At 31.8% G+C, this 19,360-nt stretch overlaps 1 protein-coding gene and 1 long non-coding RNA gene across 3 annotated transcripts; both read left to right on the top strand.

Annotated features, from left to right (window-relative positions):
* The first annotated feature begins 5,085 nt into the window (after positions 1 to 5,085).
* LOC145582561 (uncharacterized) lies at positions 5,086 to 12,219 on the top strand. 2 transcript variants are annotated; one of them, XR_014099904.1, is made up of 4 exons: positions 5,087 to 5,203; positions 5,634 to 5,773; positions 5,866 to 6,197; positions 11,579 to 12,219. It is a non-coding gene; the product is annotated as an uncharacterized LOC145582561 (long non-coding RNA). The 2 variants fall into 2 exon arrangements; XR_014099903.1 differs by lacking the exon at positions 5,634 to 5,773 and having other exon boundaries at positions 5,086 to 5,203.
* A 2,366-nt stretch (positions 12,220 to 14,585) lies between these two features.
* LOC145581423 (S-adenosyl-L-methionine:benzoic acid/salicylic acid carboxyl methyltransferase 1-like) lies at positions 14,586 to 17,251 on the top strand. Its single transcript, XM_081638431.1, has 4 exons — positions 14,586 to 14,726; positions 15,390 to 15,803; positions 16,324 to 16,581; positions 16,883 to 17,251. The coding sequence occupies exons 1-4, from the start codon at positions 14,640 to 14,642 to the stop codon at positions 17,249 to 17,251; spliced, it is 1,128 nt and encodes a 375-aa protein (XP_081494557.1). The 5' UTR covers positions 14,586 to 14,639.
* The last annotated feature ends 2,109 nt before the right edge of the window (positions 17,252 to 19,360 follow it).

Below are 19,360 nucleotides of genomic sequence, written 5' to 3'. Positions count from 1 at the left end.
TGAATTTGTGATAATTACTAGCCTACATTTTTTTTTCTTTTTCTTTTTCTTATCTATATATTTTAATAGATTAAAGTGTACATGTGTCTCCAAATATAAAACTCGTTCTATATAAACCTAAATCACAATAAAATGTCACACAATAATATATAGTGCGGAGTATAATTTATTAATCGTCTTGACCTTATTCAAGTTATCTTTAAAATAGAAATGTTGATCATATTTGAAAAATTAAGATGACGTTCCTTTCGTTTTTGTATGTACCTACTTAATTATTGAAATGTCTCGTTCGGTTAACGACATCTAATTAAAATTTGATCATCAATTAAGACAAATTAATGAGAAAAACTATATTCACACATAATATAAAATTAAAGATATTGATGACTATGAAAAGTATGAAAAAAGCAAATAGATTTTTTTTAAAAAACCAAAAAGCATATAGATATATAATATTAATAATAATAATAATAGCAACTAAAATATGTACTATTATATAATTTAACTTAAACCCCGTAAAAAACATATATATAATTTAACTTGAATAGACAAGATTAATCAACATCCTTGTTCTCCAAATGGACTTACAATTAGTGTCATGTAAAAGGTGTTGATAAATTAATTTAGTGAAGTTAGATTAACGAAAGCATAATTAGATTAACTTCAGCTAGTACAGTACGGAGTATATCAGTAAAATTGTCATAAAATTATTGTTCTCACTGTCACTAGTTACTGAAACCAAAACACGTGAAACACGAATGCACAAATTGTGACAGGTAAATTTGTGGTTTCTAAATAATGCATGTGAATGCAAATTAAATTATTGTCATTAGTCTCTGAAAAGGCATGCATAATTGCATATACTTTTAGGTGGTGCATTCATACGTAAAACTATGTGAATATGGTTATTATATGGCTATAAAAAGGGACGCACACTTCTTTTTAAATCATCAATAATCTACAAACTAGTAAATTAAATCAAAATAAAGTAGCACAAAAATGATGGAAATGAAGGATTGTGTTAGAAGTTGTAATTTGGTGTTTATCCTTATCATCATTGTGGGGATGGTGGTGATTACGAATGCAGCTGACCGCGATAGCATTCACTCCCAATTTCAAATATTATGCTTCAGGATGTTGTTGCATCCCGAGATGTAGGGGGTGTTCTAAATTGTTTAGGACCTAATGTTAATTGCTGGCGCAAGGGAAGAGAGTGTTGTGAAGGAACCGTTTGCACGCAAACTGAACTCGACCCCAGGGCTAGTGAGTGTAGATGGTGCCCATCAGTTGGGGATTCTTGTGGCTTTATGCACTCGTGTTGCCCTGGCTACTATTGCGATGGAATTCAGGCCCTTCCCTGAGCCTGAGACAGGGCAGGAGAGGCTCCGTACAATCATTGAAAGCTTTCTGCAACACATAAACAACCAAATTCGATCAATTCATAGTTCAATCCTAACATTAAAGGGTTGTGCAATGAATTAGCAACCAAATCTAATCCAATTATCTAGAAAAATACATAATTTTAGGGATATTTGATTCAATAATCAAATTAGGCTCATAAATTTCTTTTCTTTTGGTTATGATGTTTCAAAATCTTAGAATTTAGAAACAAGAGTTGAGATTTTCGAACTCTACACTTGATGCACTGACAATTAAATTCGATTAGATTAAAGAAAAACCCTATATTGTGAAATTGATATGATGATAACAAAAACAAACAACTTACATCAGAAGCAGCTTCAATGGGGGATACAAGTATTAGAAGGCGCCGTGCGAATCAACAGAGAATGTGAACTGCGCTTCAATGGAGAGCTTTGAGTGCGCTTTCAATGGAGAGCTTTGAGTGCGCTTTCAATGGAGAACTGAGAGAAAGGTATATGATCTGCCAAATAAATAAACGGGACAAGGGGTCTTATAAGGATTCAGAGTAAACCTGTTTTAAATAGGAAAAGTTGCAAAAAATAATGCTCATAAATATGTTCCTGTTTATGTAAATCGATTCAAGTTTTTATCCATCTTTGATCACAAATATCTTTAATTTTATATTAGTAAAAATTATAAAAGTTAGATATTAATAATCTACTCACCAAGACTAATCAAACTAGATCTCACATGACTATGTTTGTTCTTATAGATTTAGAGAAATTTAGAAGATTCTCTTTTCTTTTTTAAAAGTCAAAGATTTTAAACAGGAATATCATTGTGAAACGGAGGGAGTACTCCGTATTATCTTTAATTCTTTAGCTGTTCTTTTTAAATATTTTTTTTTTGACAGGGTTCTTTTTAAATAATACTGTACAACCATTGATTTCACATAAATATTGCAACTTTCAAGGGTTGTCAATTTTAAATTAAACAAAAAAAAAAAAAAAACCAATAATTATAAATAGCTGACTAAAAAAAAAAAAGAAAAGAAAAAAGAAGCTCACTTGGTCTATTGAGCTATAACTATTTTAAGCATTAACACTTAATATGTTGTCAAGGGTGGCGGTAATAATACCTCTAATTTAAGGGTATGTTTTCGCAGTTTTATTAAAGGTTGTTTATTTTTCCTTTAATTCAAATTTATTATTAGTTAGTAAATCGAGGTGTTACATTTAAAGTCATTTTCCGGGCACTTTTGATTATTTTTTACCATTTTATTGTTTCACAAAAAGCTATTCCTCTCAAAAAAAAAAAAAAAAAAAAAAAAAAAAAAAAAAAATTAAGGTTAGGTACAAATATCAGTCAATTCAGAGTTATATTTAAGGAGTTATAGCCTCGACAATTTCTACCTATTTTTTCTAATGCGAATTCATCTTTTTTAATCTTATTCCTTTGATTCTTCTATGGTTAGTTTTCTAGAATATATGTTTGTTTTCTAAGTTATAACTTTATAAAGTTTTAATTTTTAAAGTTTATTTCAAACATAATTATAATATTTGTTTAGGAGATCGTTTGTGATTGTATTTGATAGGATAATAATTCTTGGAGGTCAAGGTACATGTAGCTAGATCCTTTAATAATATGAATTTGACATGTAAATATGTTTAAGGGTTTTGAATGATGTTTGAATTATAAAAGTTTGTTGATTTATAATTGAAGTTTGGATCTTGATTATTTATTTAAAAGATGTTTATGAAGGTATATAGAAACTTATTTATGGAAATCTATATTTAGAAAGGTTATTAGTATGGAAATTGTATATTTGGAAGGTTTATATAGGGAAAGTTTTTTTTTGGAATTTATTTAAGTCTTCTTATTAAAGACATTTATGTGATTTTATTCCCTTTACACGAGATTAGTAAGTAAGGTATGAACTTTGTATGATCTATAGCCTTTTCTCAAGTATAGCCTTTCTACATAAAGATACTAGTTTGGGGTGTGCACACTTAGTATAGAGGAATTGGATTAAATACTTTCATTTATATTGAAATATATTCTCGCAAATAATTACTAATTTGATATCCATTTAAATATGGATACTTTCATAGTTTTATGGAAAGTTTGTAAAACGTGGTTAATTCAAGTCAATTGTTTTCAAAGCAAGTTTAACTAAATAAAATGTATTTATGTGTCTAGTTTGTTTATGTACTTAGCATTTTTGCTAATACCTATTTATTTTTTGTTATTAGTTCGCTCTGTTTACCAATTATGGTAATTAAGCTGTCATGATTTCAGGTGGAGCCTATATGTTGCATCGGGAGTTCGAGATTAATCACCTAGTTTAGGGTTTCTTTTGAAGTTTCACTATAAGTTTGTACTCAACAACTTTTGTTAAGTTTTAACTTAAAAAAAAATAGTTGGCTTTGGTTCCGCTACTGATTTCGTTGGTTTGAGTTAACCTAACGTTTTCACGTGGCGGTAATACACCCAAGTTTAATTTATTTCTACGTCATTTTCTACGGTATTCTAGTATTATTCAATGGGGGGATACAAGTATTAGAAGGCGACGTCGTGCAAATAACATTAAAGTAGCAATCGCTTATGTTAATATTGTCCACGTGGCAACATTACAAGAAAAATTTTTCCGCTGGAATAAAATATGATGTCATTATAAATTTCTCTGATTTCAAGTCTATAATCACAACCTCTCGATAAAGATCGACTAATTCATGGTCAATCATCATCTATAACAATTAATTGTTTTGTTAATATATTTCATAGTTAGCTAGTAAACTTTAGCTTTGTATATATTCTTTCGTAACTAATTCATGTATATATTAAGTTCTCTTTGTCAAAAAAAAAAAAAAAAAAAAAAAAAAACTTCCTAGAATTACTATAATTGCCAATATCATATACTATGCTGCTAACAACTTCCCTCAATATATTTTCTCCATTCTCTGTGTGGTATTAGATTCCTGGATCCTAAAGACCTTTCCCCTTCTATATTCACGACTTCTGCAATGGCCACAAGTACTTGCTACAAATGCTACTATCTATAAATTAGAAAAAAAAAAAAATGATTTAAAATAAGTTTTAAAATCATTTACAACTACATTGCAAATAGATGAGCATATTTTTTGTAAGAACTGGCCTCATGACCTCATCTATGTAGTCTATACTAAAAAAACACGCCAATAATGACACATGTCATCTTGTGGTGTGTTCTTAATTATATATTTTTTTTTCAAAAAAAAAAAAAAACTCCATCGTATTAATTAAGGAAACAAATTATTTACAAAGACAATACTTATTATTTTTTTATACATATTTTTCATATTAACACGTAGTAATTACAGTATTATATTTAAAATAAAAAGATTTCACAAATCTTTCTAAATTTTTTTGCCTACTTTTGTTTTAGTTGTGTATTAGAAACTACAATTAAAAATTGCAAATATCAAATCAACATATCACATGCTTTTATTATTCCTCAACTAATTTATAATTATAAATTTATAATACTTCTCAATCAATATTCAATAACCGTAAGAAGTATATAATTATAGATCACTGTGCATGACACGGGATCTAACCTATTTAAAAGCAAAAGGAGGGAGACATGCGTGAGTCACATGTAATTACAAAAATACCCCAAAGAGATTGTCAAGGTTAATTTAAGGAATTTGACTGTTAAGTTGGGAAAATTATATCCCGGTAAGACGGTAACAGAAAAGATTGAATCTGGTGGCGAAATAGAATGAATCGGATTGAAATTGGTGGCATTGGTCGATTCGAACTCGTGAAGCCAGGTTTTGGTGAACTGTTTTTTTGGTACAAGGTTAGTGTGTTCATCATTTTCTGTAATTTTTTTTTTTAAAATAATCTGTAATTTTGTTAGTGTTTGATTAGTTAAGTCCGTGATTTTGGGTACTGAATTGCTGATTTGGATTTGTCATGGTTGTTTGTTTATCATTTGAAGGTACATTATAGTTGTTGAAATGAACTCTTAAGAATCCAGATTATAACAGAGATTTAGTTTGAATTTGGCACAAGTACCTTGTGATTAATTTGGAAATTCATAAGTTATCAAATTAGACCTTGATATGAAGTTCATACTAGGAATCATACCATAATAGGGATTGAATTTGGTATTAGAATTGAAGAATCATTTAAAAATTACAAATTTGAATTGCTATTATGGTCCATGTGAATTGCAACCACCGAATCTTACAAAATTATAAATTTGATGTCTCCTTTGGTATTGGAAGCGGATTGATGGCTTGCTTGGCCCAACATATGAGTTGATTACAAATTCTCATTGAAAGATATAACTCTATACTTGCAACTCCCCTCACCTGACTGAAACAATCAGAATTTGGGACATGTAACAACACATAACAACTAAGGGGTAATGAATTTTTTCATTAGTTCTTATTGCCTTGGTGCCTCCTTAGCTTTCATTTATATGTATTTAAATGTAAGGGATTTTTACCATTGTAGGTATCTTGGGCATCTTATGACCTGCAGTCACTAGTGGAGGAGGACTTGGTTCGACTTTAATGCGAGTAGTGGAGCGGATTGCTGCTATTTTACAGCTGCAGATATCTGTGAAACACGCTTTTAGGAAGTAACTTTGACCTTATTTTACCATGGTATATTTTAGAAATGCTCAGAAAAATGTGTTATAAGCTAAGTATGAGTTCCTATAATTGGATTGGTACTGGTGAAGGGTTTCCATCACACAAAGAGCTATTCTTGGGGTGGTACTGAGATAATAGTTTTGGTTGAAAAGTTGAAGGCCTTTCTGTCCACTTTTTGGAGCTGCTAAATAGGTAATTGCTAATCCGTTTGTGTTCTTATGTTGTTTATGTCAATTTATAGTGGGACAATCCTCAATTTCTTTGAAGCCTGTGATACATGTTACGGTTTATAATAAAAACAGTATTTATAGCTGCTAAAAGTAGATTTAGAAAGGCTAGGATAGTAATGGAAGAATAGTGGAAAGAAAAGAAAAAAAAGGGAAATGGAGGAAGTGAGGGTAGGAGAGTGGTGTTTGTTTGAACATCAAAATCACGCTTCATAACCTTCTTTCATATAGCAGCATGCCAGCAAACCCTCAAGATAGGTCCCAAAAAAAATAAGCAGAAATGGTGTTAGTGACCACTGACCAACAAACTAATAATTGACTAAGTTAGAAATGAGTGGGAATGGTGTTAGTGAGTAGTGAACCCAACATGATATCCACATTTCATGGCAAGGTCCTACTAAATAATCTTGGTCTATGGTTGAATAAGACATAACAACTCTATTTTCAAGAAACTTGTGAATGAATAATGAAATGTAGCGGTAAATCCAAGTTAATCTTCTTGATTGCTGTAACTTGTTAATCTAGGGTCACTATTGATATTTTACCCTACTAAGTTGAGGATGCCATTGTAAATTCCACCTACTGACTAGGACACATTGCCTGACTGGTCAGCCACGTCAGAACACGGAGCTCCAGTTGGAGTTCACGGCATATCACAGCCGATTGTTAATGACTAACAACTAACAAGGGTTTGAAAAACTCTATTCTGATTTCTGATTTCAACCATCATAGTCTGTCTCCTTCGTATGCCTCTAAGTTTGAAAATCACCCCTCCAATACAGTGACTTTATTCTTGCAACATAGTTTCAGTAAATCATAGCACAAATTTCAGAATGGGACAATATGATTTGGGTAAAAGGAGGCGTCAGATTAATGAAGACAACAAGTCAACAACGGGGAAATCAGAGTTGAAGAAGAAAATGTAAGCAGTAAATGACTTAATGTTTAATTCAAAAAATTAGAGTATGAACATGGAAGTATAATTTCTGATTTCTTGTAAAATCAGACTTGTTAGGGAAGAACTAAGAGTCAAAGACCTATCTTGAATCGTCTATAAACCACCGCCTACCAACAATAAATGCAAACATAATATTCATCCTCCACCGTCAATTAACAGCCCCACTAACTAATTTCTCATTGGAAGTATAATTTCTCATTTTAAAGCAACTACTCTACTAAGTAATCTTCTCTTGGTTTGCTGTATATTATAGTTGTTCTGGTATGGTATGTAATAGACTAACCTGGAGGGGTAGTATAGGTATTCTAGTAATATTAGTTTATTAGGATTAATAGTCCTTAGTATAAATGGGTAGGCAGAAATTGGTTAGGGAAACCTAGAGAGTCATGGCCTAAACCGAGTTGTCGACGGATGGATCACGTGTGGGCATGGTGGATCATGTGACTTGTTCTTCCCCATGAAGTTGCAATGTAAAAAGTAAAATAAAAATAAAGCAAACTTCTCTTCCCCAAAAATAAAATACTGTAATGACGTATAGTTTGTGAATAAGAAATCGTAATCAACAGTTAAAAATGAGAAATCATACCCAATTCAAGTCCAAACATGGTGAAGCAACTACTGATGATCATCAAGAGCATAAAAAGACCTCGGCAACACCATAATTAATCTACCTGGTTAATGTAATAAACTAGCTTTAGAAGGGTAATTTGGTAATCCGGGTCAGCCACAACCTACTCGGGTCTATGCTAGAAGGAAAGTCAACAAGCAACAGCAAAGGGTAGCAGAAGCAGGGAGCATTTCAAGGCCTCTAGACTCCAATTAAGTAGAAGACAAAATTAATTAAGAAGAAGGGAAGGAAAGAAAGGCAATCTGCCTCTTTTATGTTATTGTTTTTCGATTTATGCTAAGTAGTCACATGTAAGCTTTAAGGTGAACCTTGACCATTAGTATAAGTAAGTTACTATGTGTAAGTTAGGGGGTAGGCAGAAATTAGTGAGGAAAAATTGGAGAGTTGCAACCTCAAGTTGCTAGGAGATTTGTAGCCTCAAGCTACTGAGAGATTCATAACCTCAAGTTATGGCTATCCTTATGTAATCCAACCTTTAATCAATCAAATGTTCAAGCTTTCAGCCTTAAATTAATATTAATTGTGCTTAATTAAATCAGTAGAATCCAGTCTATAACAGTTAATTGGGCTTATTAACTAAAACCAACCCAACAATCACTTAAAGAAATTGATGAAATTTTGTCACTCTTTAATTCCCTTGAGTCTCAGCACAGTTCTTTGTGATTAACATTTCCCTACTGTAACTAATTTTATCTCTGGAGTTTCTTTTGCTTTAGTGCAATATGACTACCTTGTGTTATTTTTTCATTTATTGCAAATTACAAGGCACAAATTTGTTTCTCTTTATATTATTTCTTCAATGAGAATAGTTTTCCACAAGGACCGAACAATAGGTTTTGTATATGCCGGAAGAATTTGCTATGTATATCGGTAGTTTGATGTTGGTTATCTGTAGTTTTGTATTGTGTTGGGACTTGTATGATTGCTGTGTTTGAATGCATAAGTGTGCGGATGACAAGTTTTGTCCAGTTTATCAGAACCTTTTGTTCTAGTGGGAAAAACTTGCTGGTAGAAGTAATGTGGTGAAACAAGAAAACATTAATTCTTCAAATTTATGAGTCCAATTTAATGAATTATTCTTCCAAACAAAGTAAACCAATTTTCATTCTTGAACCCTTTGCTATGAGACACGGATATGGATATTCAAATAGAATGTATTGCCTGTGATTGTCCGATCATATGAGCATCAAATCATGTGGTTTTGCTGGTCATTCTATGTTTGGTCATTTAGGTTCCTACCTGAATACTTAATTATTTAGTTATATTATTTAAGCATATAAATTTGACTTTAAAGAGGGATTATTATATTCTTAGATAAAAGTCAAAAGTTAAGTTAGGCAATTAAATGTATATGTGAGTACAAACCACTAATTATTTGTTACACTAATAACAGATCTGTATGTATATCTGTGTGTGCATTTTTTTTTTTTTTTTAATTTTTTTTTTTTAAATTCTATTATAAATAGGATTGCTTGTACTGAAAATACAATCTACAACTAACGATTCATGGAGGAGTCATTGTGGTTTTAATCCGCAGACATATTGGTTTTGGTAGTTCATATTCCCTGTTAAGTCTTTTGTAGGATGGAACTCTTAAATTAAGCATTAGTGCTTCATAATTATGAATATATGAACTAGGAAGCTCTTTTCAGTTGCTGGTATAAAAGATATATGACACTGATATTAAGGATGAATATGAAATGAGTGATTCAGGCAAAAAGTTTAAAAAATCTTGTCTTGTAATGTAACAAGTTGTGATTATAATGATGCTTGTAACAATCAATGAAAACTAGGAATTGACTGATTTCCTGTAATGCACTAATGCTGCTAATGAATCCAATCCAAATGATTCCTCAATTTTGGAACCCTAATGGCATATGTATTATTGTTTGACTTGTTTCACTCACACTAAACACTTAAAAGTCCTCTTAGACGAGTGTAATTTTCTTTGTTTCAACTTCCGAATGTTCAATTTCTGGTTCCCATTGATTGTTAAAGTTGAACATATTTGCACTCCATAGTGGTATATATTCTTAGGTCAAGGTCTAGTCATTGAAGGCTTTGAACTTTAAGATGTGGCTCTTGCTCGCACTTTCTTTGTTCTTGGTGATGAATTTTTAGATGGAATTCTTGGAAATATATGATTTGTTTAGTTGTGCTATTACTGATTGTTTAAAATTGCAGGTAAAAGACGTATAAAATTTATATGCTTGGGTATGATTGTTTAGCGCATTTGGGACATATGCATCTATTGCGTTTAGTGTCGGTCTTTGAAGTTTGAACTACTTTGCCTTCTGTACCAAATTTCTATGTTTACTCTCTTGAGATTCAGCTGGTATCCATGATCTTATATAGGGTCATGTTGTTATTTGGTATGCAATAAAATGAGCGTCTGTAGAATAGAACAGACTTCTTTATGTAATTTTCTGTTTCCATCTTTGATAGTCTTTCATAACAAAGTGTTTTGATGTTTTGGCTCTGACATGTGTTCAGTTGTAGGCTTAATTAGCTGCTCTTCGAGTTTTGTCTGCCAAATTGCAGAAAGAATCTATGCTTGCTGCTATAATTGTCATTTATCAAAATGAAAATAAGTTTGTCATGGTTTTGAAACGTCACATTGATCATTCTTTGAATGCTAGCTTTGTAGATTTTTAGTAGTGAGCTTTTTTCTTAACTGGTTTTTAATTTCCAAATATTGGAAGTAAATACTGTGTATTGCGTGTTGATCAGTTGATGAGAAGTGTTATAACTAGTAGCATAGGTAATCTCGTGCCTGTGTGAGTGATCTATTACTGGTGTGTCTTGTGTGACTCTGCCAACTGTGAGGGATCGAGTGCAGGTGTGTTCGAATGGATGAATGCAGGTGCAAGTTATTTAGTGCAGGCTGATTCTTAATTGGCGTTTTTTATTTTTATTTTTTGGTAATTTGTGTTGTGAAATTAAGTTACTCGGACTTGTTGGATACCCCATGTCTAAATGTCTAACTCGGCATTTTGTGAAAAAATTCTGTGATTTTGAACTAAGATAAGTGTCCAAGTGTCATACACATGTCCTAGTGTCGAGGGTCCAACACAGGTACTTGAGGTATGATGAAGAGTCCGAGTAATAGTGTGTGAAGTTTTGTTGTTTTGCTCTTGATCATGAAATTTAGGGCTCATTTTGCATGAAAATCAACTATTTGTGTTGAAGGATGTTATCTGAAAGTGCATTTTTGGATTGTACTAAGCTTTATTCACCCATCTTGCTGAAGTCTTTTAAGTTTGGGGGTCTTAGTTATGTTATCTTTTGTAGGATTTAGATTCTGTACAGATTCACCAATCACCCTGCTGACTGCAAAGTGCAAACTACAAAAATTACATTAAATATTTTTATGAAATTTATACAATTGTGTCAAGGATGTTCAAAATTAACAAATTAGGTTGCAAAACCTGTACCGAATCTCAAATCGGGTAACAATGATTCTGAATTTTATACAAATGTTTTAAGGATGCTCTTATCTACTGTATTTGATTCGCTCGTGGCTGTGTTAGTTTGTTTTACAGCCCCTTGCAAAGGTTACACCCCAGCTTATTTTGGTTAATTTTTATTAGTGTTTCCCCTTTAAATGGTTGCTTAGCTAAACTGTTGATTATCTTGTTCTGTTCGTGTCATGTCGCTGTACTGCTGCTGCCCTGGTCTTGCACTGTTCTTGTCCTGCCACTGCCCTGTTGCTACCACGTCACGACATTGATGTTATCCATCGCTGCCCTACATTGTACAGGTAAAATTCTTGTTTATAAGTATTTTATAAGACTTATACATTGTAATAATCTAGTTTATATTGTACTTAGTATTGTATACATAAATAGTCAGGCTGTCCCAATCAACCATGAATTGTTATTTTATGTTGACTTGCATCCTACGAGAAGGGTTAGCGAGCTGTTCTCTGAACCATATGGAAGATCGACCAGGTGTTTAGCAGCTTCTTTGAACTTAATTACATCTGTGTCTTCTTCTGAAATATAGCCATATGCTTTTAGCGCCAAAAAGAATCCTTCTTTGATTTTATCTTCTAATTTAAACAACCCTAAGACATGGGAAGATTTTATGTTATCTGGAAGAGGATTGACAAGAACGATAGAGTCTGTGTCTGTGTAATAGCAGTCATCCCTTGATATGAATGGGTGCATGAAGATCCTAGCGCATGAAGTGATTGCGGCGGAAACTTGAATTGCAGAGTTCTTTCTCTAAGCCCAATGAATGCTATCATCAGCTGTAACAGTATGATAGGATAGTAGGATACGAGACATTTTAAAGGGAGGAAAGTTATGTATCACTATAGTCATTTTAATACTATTACAACTACTATTATACCATTACATTTCAATGGCATAATTTCACAACTTAGTGGTACATATATTAGCTTCAAAAGTATATCATTGTAAAAATCTTTAGTGTAATTTTAACTATTTACAGTACTATTGTAATAACAATGATATATTTCACATCTCAGTGATACCAATGTTAATTTTTAAAATATTTACAAATTGTCATGTTATGTACCAACAAATACATGACATTATTTCTCCATTTCTACTTCCTCAGTAGGATACCATGTATTGTTTTTCTTTAATCAGTCGAAAGCCAATGAAGGAATCTTGTTTCATCATAAAGTGAAAGCATTCGCTATCGCATAACTCCGTTTTGCATCACTTTGGCCTTAAAAAAAATTGAAAGAAAAAAAAAAAGTGGACAGAGTAAAATATAACATAGTTATGCTATCCCCTTCGTTTCAAAACTCTTAACATATGCGGAGTAAAATATAACATAATTGTGTTGAATCTTGTTTGATTCGTTTTAATGGAATTTATTAGAATTCAATTGTTATACTCATATCTATACTTATATAGTAAAGTAACCCTCATAATTTTCTCTAATTACATGTGTTATCACCTTATAAAAAATTTTCCCGCCAAAAAAATTGTTGTTTTTTTTTTAGTTTGCTACTCCCTCAGTTTTTTTATAAGTTAGAGTTGGATTTTGCACATTTGCCGAGCCACAACGTTGACCAAATATATCTTTAATTAGAAGTTAGTAAAAGATGTGAAAAAATTATTTTATAAAAGTAGACATTATGACAAATCCAACAACAATTATATGATCATATTTATATATTATATATTGGTAAAAAAAATTAAGTCAATGATGATATTGAATAATGGAAAATCCCAACTCTAGTTTATAAAAAAACGCAGGGAGTACTATATTTGAGGGAAAAGTTTTGGTCTTATATTTAGGGAATGTTGTCAAATAATAATAATTTAAATAAAATTAAAAATTATAGTGGTAAAGAATAAGAAATGTTACATAATAATATAAAATACTATATACTCCCTCCGTCTCCGAAAGAACGACCCATTTGGGTTGATTTCGCGGGTATTAAGAAACTTAATTTGCAAGTACAAATGTATGGGAAAACACAAGTCAACAATAATTTGCAATTAATACTTAGAGAGATGGCACAAAGGTCTGAAAAAATACAAGGGTAAAATAGGGAGAAGGAGCTACATGACAAAAATATTTGAGAATATATTGGTAATTTAGTGTTTTTAATAGATGTTGGGAAAAACAAATGGGTCATTATTTTTGGGACTAAAATTAGGCCAAATGGGTCGTTCTTTGGAGGGAGTAGGATATTATCAAAAAGTATTATTATTTCATTTTTTTTTTGTTATCTCCTTCCATCTCACATTAATTAATTGTACTATAAATTTAGGCATTAATATTCATTTTATGGTAAATTACAATATTTATTGTACTTTTTTTTAATTTTTTTATTTTTAATGATTTTGTTTGTACAGTTTCTAATAAACGAATAATGAAATACTATTGTAAAACCGTACATAGAATAAAATTGTACTCCTTTAGCTTCGTCCCTTTTGTTAATTTTCTGCCCCATTAAATTATGTTCACTTTACTAAATTTTCATTGTTTAGAGCTTATGAGACATGATTGTTATATGTTTGTTATCTAATGAAACATAAAGCACAAGGTCATATATTTTGACAATCATTATTGCTGAAGTTTCAACGGTTAACTAGCCGCCGTAAATGACTCTTTTGTGTATTTGATTATGATGAATTAATCACTCAAGAGGGTGAGAAGGGAGACTAATTATGTAAGTACTTGTCAAAAACATGTCTTTTTGTTTCTAGTTATATAGGCCTTGGCCTATATGTATGTAGAAATTGTTATATACATTCGGGTGTACGGTGTAATTAAGGGTTTTATCTGCTTATTTCGATGAGACGATGATTATTGCTTATTTTATCGTCAAATGAGCAAACAAATTTCTTTGGGTGTACCGTACACCCAAGTGTATATAACAACCTCTCATATGTATGCCATTTTTTGGATCGAATACATTATTTAATCAATCTAATTGAATTAAGTTTAATGTTTTTTTTGGGGAAATAATTAAGTTTAATATTGATATTATACAATCGTACAGTCATACACCATACATACTCGTTACATAACTATAATTATCATGTATTTCGTACTCCGTGTAGTCCAAAATTGAATTGGATCATTATTATTGGAGCAACGTTTGAATAAATTTGATTAAGTAAACTTTCAAGTTGGTTTAATTTGACAACAATTCAAATTGACTATCTTTATTATTGGTAAGGAAAAAAAAAAGGTGAAGTGATATTTTTTTTATTACAAAAAAATTGAATATTTATATATAGACTAAAAAGGATAAACATACCTCAATGCAACTATATAAATCCTCGAGAAAACTACGAAATATAAACATTAAAAAGATCTAGAGCGTGAGGATGGTGAGGGAAGCTGAGATAATGCAGGTGCTTCGCATGAAAGAGGGGATTGATGGACACAGTTATTCGAACACCGCGTTAACGGCGGTAATTTCTTTGAAATAATCTTGATAGGAATAATGTTACATTATTTGTACTTACTATTCTCGTTCATTATTCTCATTTTACTTGCCCCATTATTCGATTATTATCTGTTATAATTCGGATTTTTGGAATAAAGTAAAATGACATTAATTTATTTTTTTTTTTATTTTTTTTTTAAATAATGGTCCATTGTCATTGAATTTTATGAATGAAAAACATTATTACATCAATCATTTGGTGAGTAAAATTATAACTCAACCTAAAACTTAAACCAATGGTTGAATCTCAAAATTTTACTTTGTATATTCTATCACGACCCTTCACATCAGAGCGCTTGGACTAGAAATGAGATTGCAATATAGGTCTTCTCATATTATACCCAACACTAATTTTCATTTCAAAGAGAAGGGTGAATGATATTTGAACCCGCATAATCTTACTGTCACACTGTCTTAATTATTATTCCATATGCAAAGATTGTAACACATTGAATAATATTTTGGCTAATAATGCCCGAGTTATACTCGCACATCATATTTCTAGTTCATATGATAATATTAGTACATTTAATTTTACCAAGTATCACTAATTACTAATTAGTGATAGTATTTATTTATTTATTTATTTTATTTATTTATTTATTTTTTTTGTTTTTTCTTTTTGCAGAGGCAGATACTATCAATGTCAAAATCCAAGAGAGAAAATGTCATAAGGGAGTTCTATTGCATGGAACATCCAACAACCTTATGCATAGCAGACTTGGGATGTTCTTCTTCCGAGCAAAACTGCTTGAGCGGCGTGGTCTATGGGCTCATAGAAACCGTTGATAAGGCTCGTCGAGAACTCGGACATGGCGGCCCTCAAGAGTACCATATTTGCTTGAATGATCTTCCAGGGAATGACTACAACACTGTGTTTAGGTCGGTAACAAGTTTTAAGGATAAGCTTAAGCAAGAAATGGGAGATGATTATGGACATTGCTTTGTTAATGGTGTTCCTGGCTCTTTCTATGGTAGACTTTTTCCTACCAATAGCTTGCATTTTGTGCACTCTTCTACTAGCCTTCACTGGCTATCTCAGGTGATTTATCCTTTTTTAAATAGTTTGTCAATTTTTTTTTTTTTTTTTTTTGGGGGGGGTGGGGGGGGGGGGGGGTGGGGTGGGGTGGGAGCGGGGGAAGGAACGTACAAAACATTGTTAAAGGAACAATTCAACCCAAAACTAAAGCTAATGGTTGAAGTCTGATCTTATAAAATCAATTTATATAATTTACCACATACGCCCCTTAACATGAGAGCTTGTTTGAATTGGCTTAAAATTTGGATACAGCTTGGGCCTATTATACTCAGCACGAAAGAAATTCTAGGCCACTTAAAAGGAGGATGGATGAGATTTGAACCCTTAGTTGAAATTTATGATTGGTTTATATACTCTATCAAACATAATTCCTTTGAAAGTATTTATATTGATATGTTATTGGATGCACCCAATATTGGATTAAAAAAAAAAAAAAACCTTTAAGAGATGAAGGAAGTGTTCGATTTGTGTTGATTTGATTGCTACACTTGTACTTACGGCGTGAAAGTTTGATCATTTGTAGGTACCGGAAGGGATAGAAGAGAATAAGAGAAACATTTACATGTCAAAAACAAGCCCTGCAAAAGTGATTAATAGTTACTATGACCAATTTACAAAAGACTTTTCGATGTTCTTGCATTGTCGTTCCAAGGAAGTGGTAGTTGGAGGAAAAATGGTTCTAACTTTATTAGGAAGACAGAACAATGATCCATGTTATAGCAAGGAATCTGCTTACATGTGGGACCATCTTGCTAAGGTTCTCAGCGATATGGTTTATGAGGTATATACATCTACACCCTTCTTTTTTAAATATTAACCAATTATTAATTAATTAGGATATATAATTATTTGTACGTGTAATAGTAGCTTAATTATTCATCGGTATCATGCAATTAATTTTACGTAGAGGTGTCAATTCAGATGTTTGGGTCGATTGAGTCAGGGTGGGTCGATTTTAAATTCGAGTCATGCTAAATTATTATATCTATGCGAGTTGAAATCTAAATCGGGTTTTTATCGGGTTGGGTCGGTCAGATTAGCTTTTGACACCTTTAATTTTACATAACATATATATTGTCCAGGGTTACATAGAAGAAGAGAAACTAAACACGTTCAACATTCCAATTTATACACCATCACCCTCAGAACTCGAGTATCTAGTGGCTAAGGAAGGATCTTTTGCTCTGAATGACGTTCATACCTTCAAAGTGGTTAGTTGGGATTCGAATGATGATCATAAGATTGACAGTACAAGTCGCGATGATACTATGAATTTACAAGCATCATGTATGAGAGCCGTGGCTGAAACCTTAATCAGTAGTCATTTTGGGGAAGCAATTATTGACGAGGTTTTCCGAAGATATAGAAAAAGCGTTCTTGCTTTATTGGCCAAAGAAGAGACTATTGTAACTAATGTTACTATTTCCTTGACAAGAAGGGGACGAGGTTAATGACTTATATAGTTATATGTGTACTTTTAGGAGCTCTTTTACTCGTGCTTTTGAATATTTGACTTGGTTGTTGCATTAATATAATAAAAAGGATGTGGTGAACATGTTATTGCACGTTATTTATATCCCCTATTTTTTTTTTTCTTCTTATAATTACCTATAAATACAAGGAAAAAAAAATATAAATGTAATGCAAATGGTTAAATTAGTTGCATTATTAAGAACGCATGGTACTCCACTATGTCACAATAATGGGCATAGGATATTGGCATTTTGTAGGGTTATAAAAAGGAAACCAAGCCATAGTATAGGAGCTCCGATTAATTAAAAGAAAAAAGTCATTTTCTTATTATAGCAGAAAAAATACAACGATGAAGACAAAGAAATTTGTTGAGGTTCTCCTTCTTACCGTTGCCATTATTGTGATATGGTGGCCGTCAATGAAGCTGAATTTTCGAGTCTCGAAGGATGACGGACCACCGATATTTTTTAACTGGGATGTTACGCCCAAAAGGAAAAGCATGAAGGATTGAAGAACCATTTGTAACATACTTATTACATGGTACATTGTATCATTATATGAACGTGCTATGCTATACGAGATCTTCCGTGGTCTATTTTATTTTGCGTTACCTAGTTCCTCTTTATTGTTGTTGTTATTGTTATTACTAGTATTATTTGATGTTATCCTTGAGCTTTTCATCACTTGTTTGTTTGTATATGTGCACGTCAATTTCCTCTTCTTTAGTTTATCTTGTCTCATCTTATATACACTACGTATACAACATAAATATGTCCTCTTTATATTTATTTTATTATATTTTTAATAGATACATATATATACACTTGTGTAACACTTTATTTAACTAATTAGTTTGAAAAGATTAATGATTTGATGGACCAATTAATAAAAATTAGTTAAATCCATTATGACACGCAAACTTATATGGTCCTATTTTGTTCCAACTAATTAATTAACCTTGTCTTACTTATGATCGGCTCTACTATTAGATTGTATCTTGAATCTATTTGCCTCATACAAACGACCCATTATGGGCTCGGGGTTGAAGTTCAAGGGCTAGTTGCAGGTTCGGGGAACAATGTGGTTTCCAATGGGGGTTCGAGGACAAGTATCCTGAAATTATTTTCGAGAGTTACTCCATCTTAATTTTGTTTTGTATGTAATTTGTATTTCCTAAGTTTTCTTCTATTTGTGATACACCTTCATGGCATACACTTTGAGGAAGAGATTAGGTAATGTAAATGGACAAATTAATCAAAAAATAATTAATATTGTACCTAACCCTTCTCTATTCAGTTTGGTGTTAGAATTATATTGATAAAAAATTCATCACTTGCTTTCATATTCTAATCAACTCCCAAAAAAAGTGCCCAATGGTAGGGCTGTCAAACGGGTCGTGTCGTGTTGGATTCGTGTTAGTGTTAATGTTAAACGGGATGAAAAATCCTTGACCCAAATCTAACCCGTTTATTAAACGGGTTGAAAACCCTTGATCGAAACCTAACCCGTTTATTAAACGAGTTGCCCGAGTAACCTTTTACCCATATAACTAAATAATAAACTAATTAATATTCAACCAAAAAATTAAAAAGACATACACCATTAAAGATTCAAGAATTTAAAGTTAGTTTTAACAACTACAAAAGTTTAAAGCTAGTGGTTTTAACAACAAAAACATACATAAGAATTATATTGTCCCAATTCAATCTTTAAATGACAACCGTGGAAGCTAGATAGCTTGAATTTGATGAACTGAAGATAGGTGAAACTCTTAAATAGATGTAAGGTAAGACACTAAGCCTAGGTATCTAGAATCCTCCAAATGTTGAAAAGTTAAAATTTTTCATTTTTCCGCCAAATTAAACCGCCAAAATTTAACAACATTTATGAACGACGTCAGTGTTTTTTTACAAAACTAAAAGTTTAGAATTAAAAAATATCATTTTTTTGTATTACTTAATAAACTGGTTAAGCGTGTCGAGTTAACACGATGTCGTTCAACCCATTTATGTAATCGGGTTATGCGTGTCGGTTTCGGATAGAAAATTTTGACTCAAACCTAACCCGTTTAATTTTGTGTCGAGTTC

Source organism: Chenopodium album, chromosome 15 (genome assembly GCF_948465745.1).
Source record: "Chenopodium album chromosome 15, dcCheAlbu1.1, whole genome shotgun sequence".
In the NCBI taxonomy this organism is placed as follows: Eukaryota; Viridiplantae; Streptophyta; class Magnoliopsida; order Caryophyllales; family Amaranthaceae; genus Chenopodium; species Chenopodium album.
The sequence above is the reverse complement of the archived record's forward strand: the minus strand, read 5'-3'. Positions and strand labels throughout refer to the sequence as shown.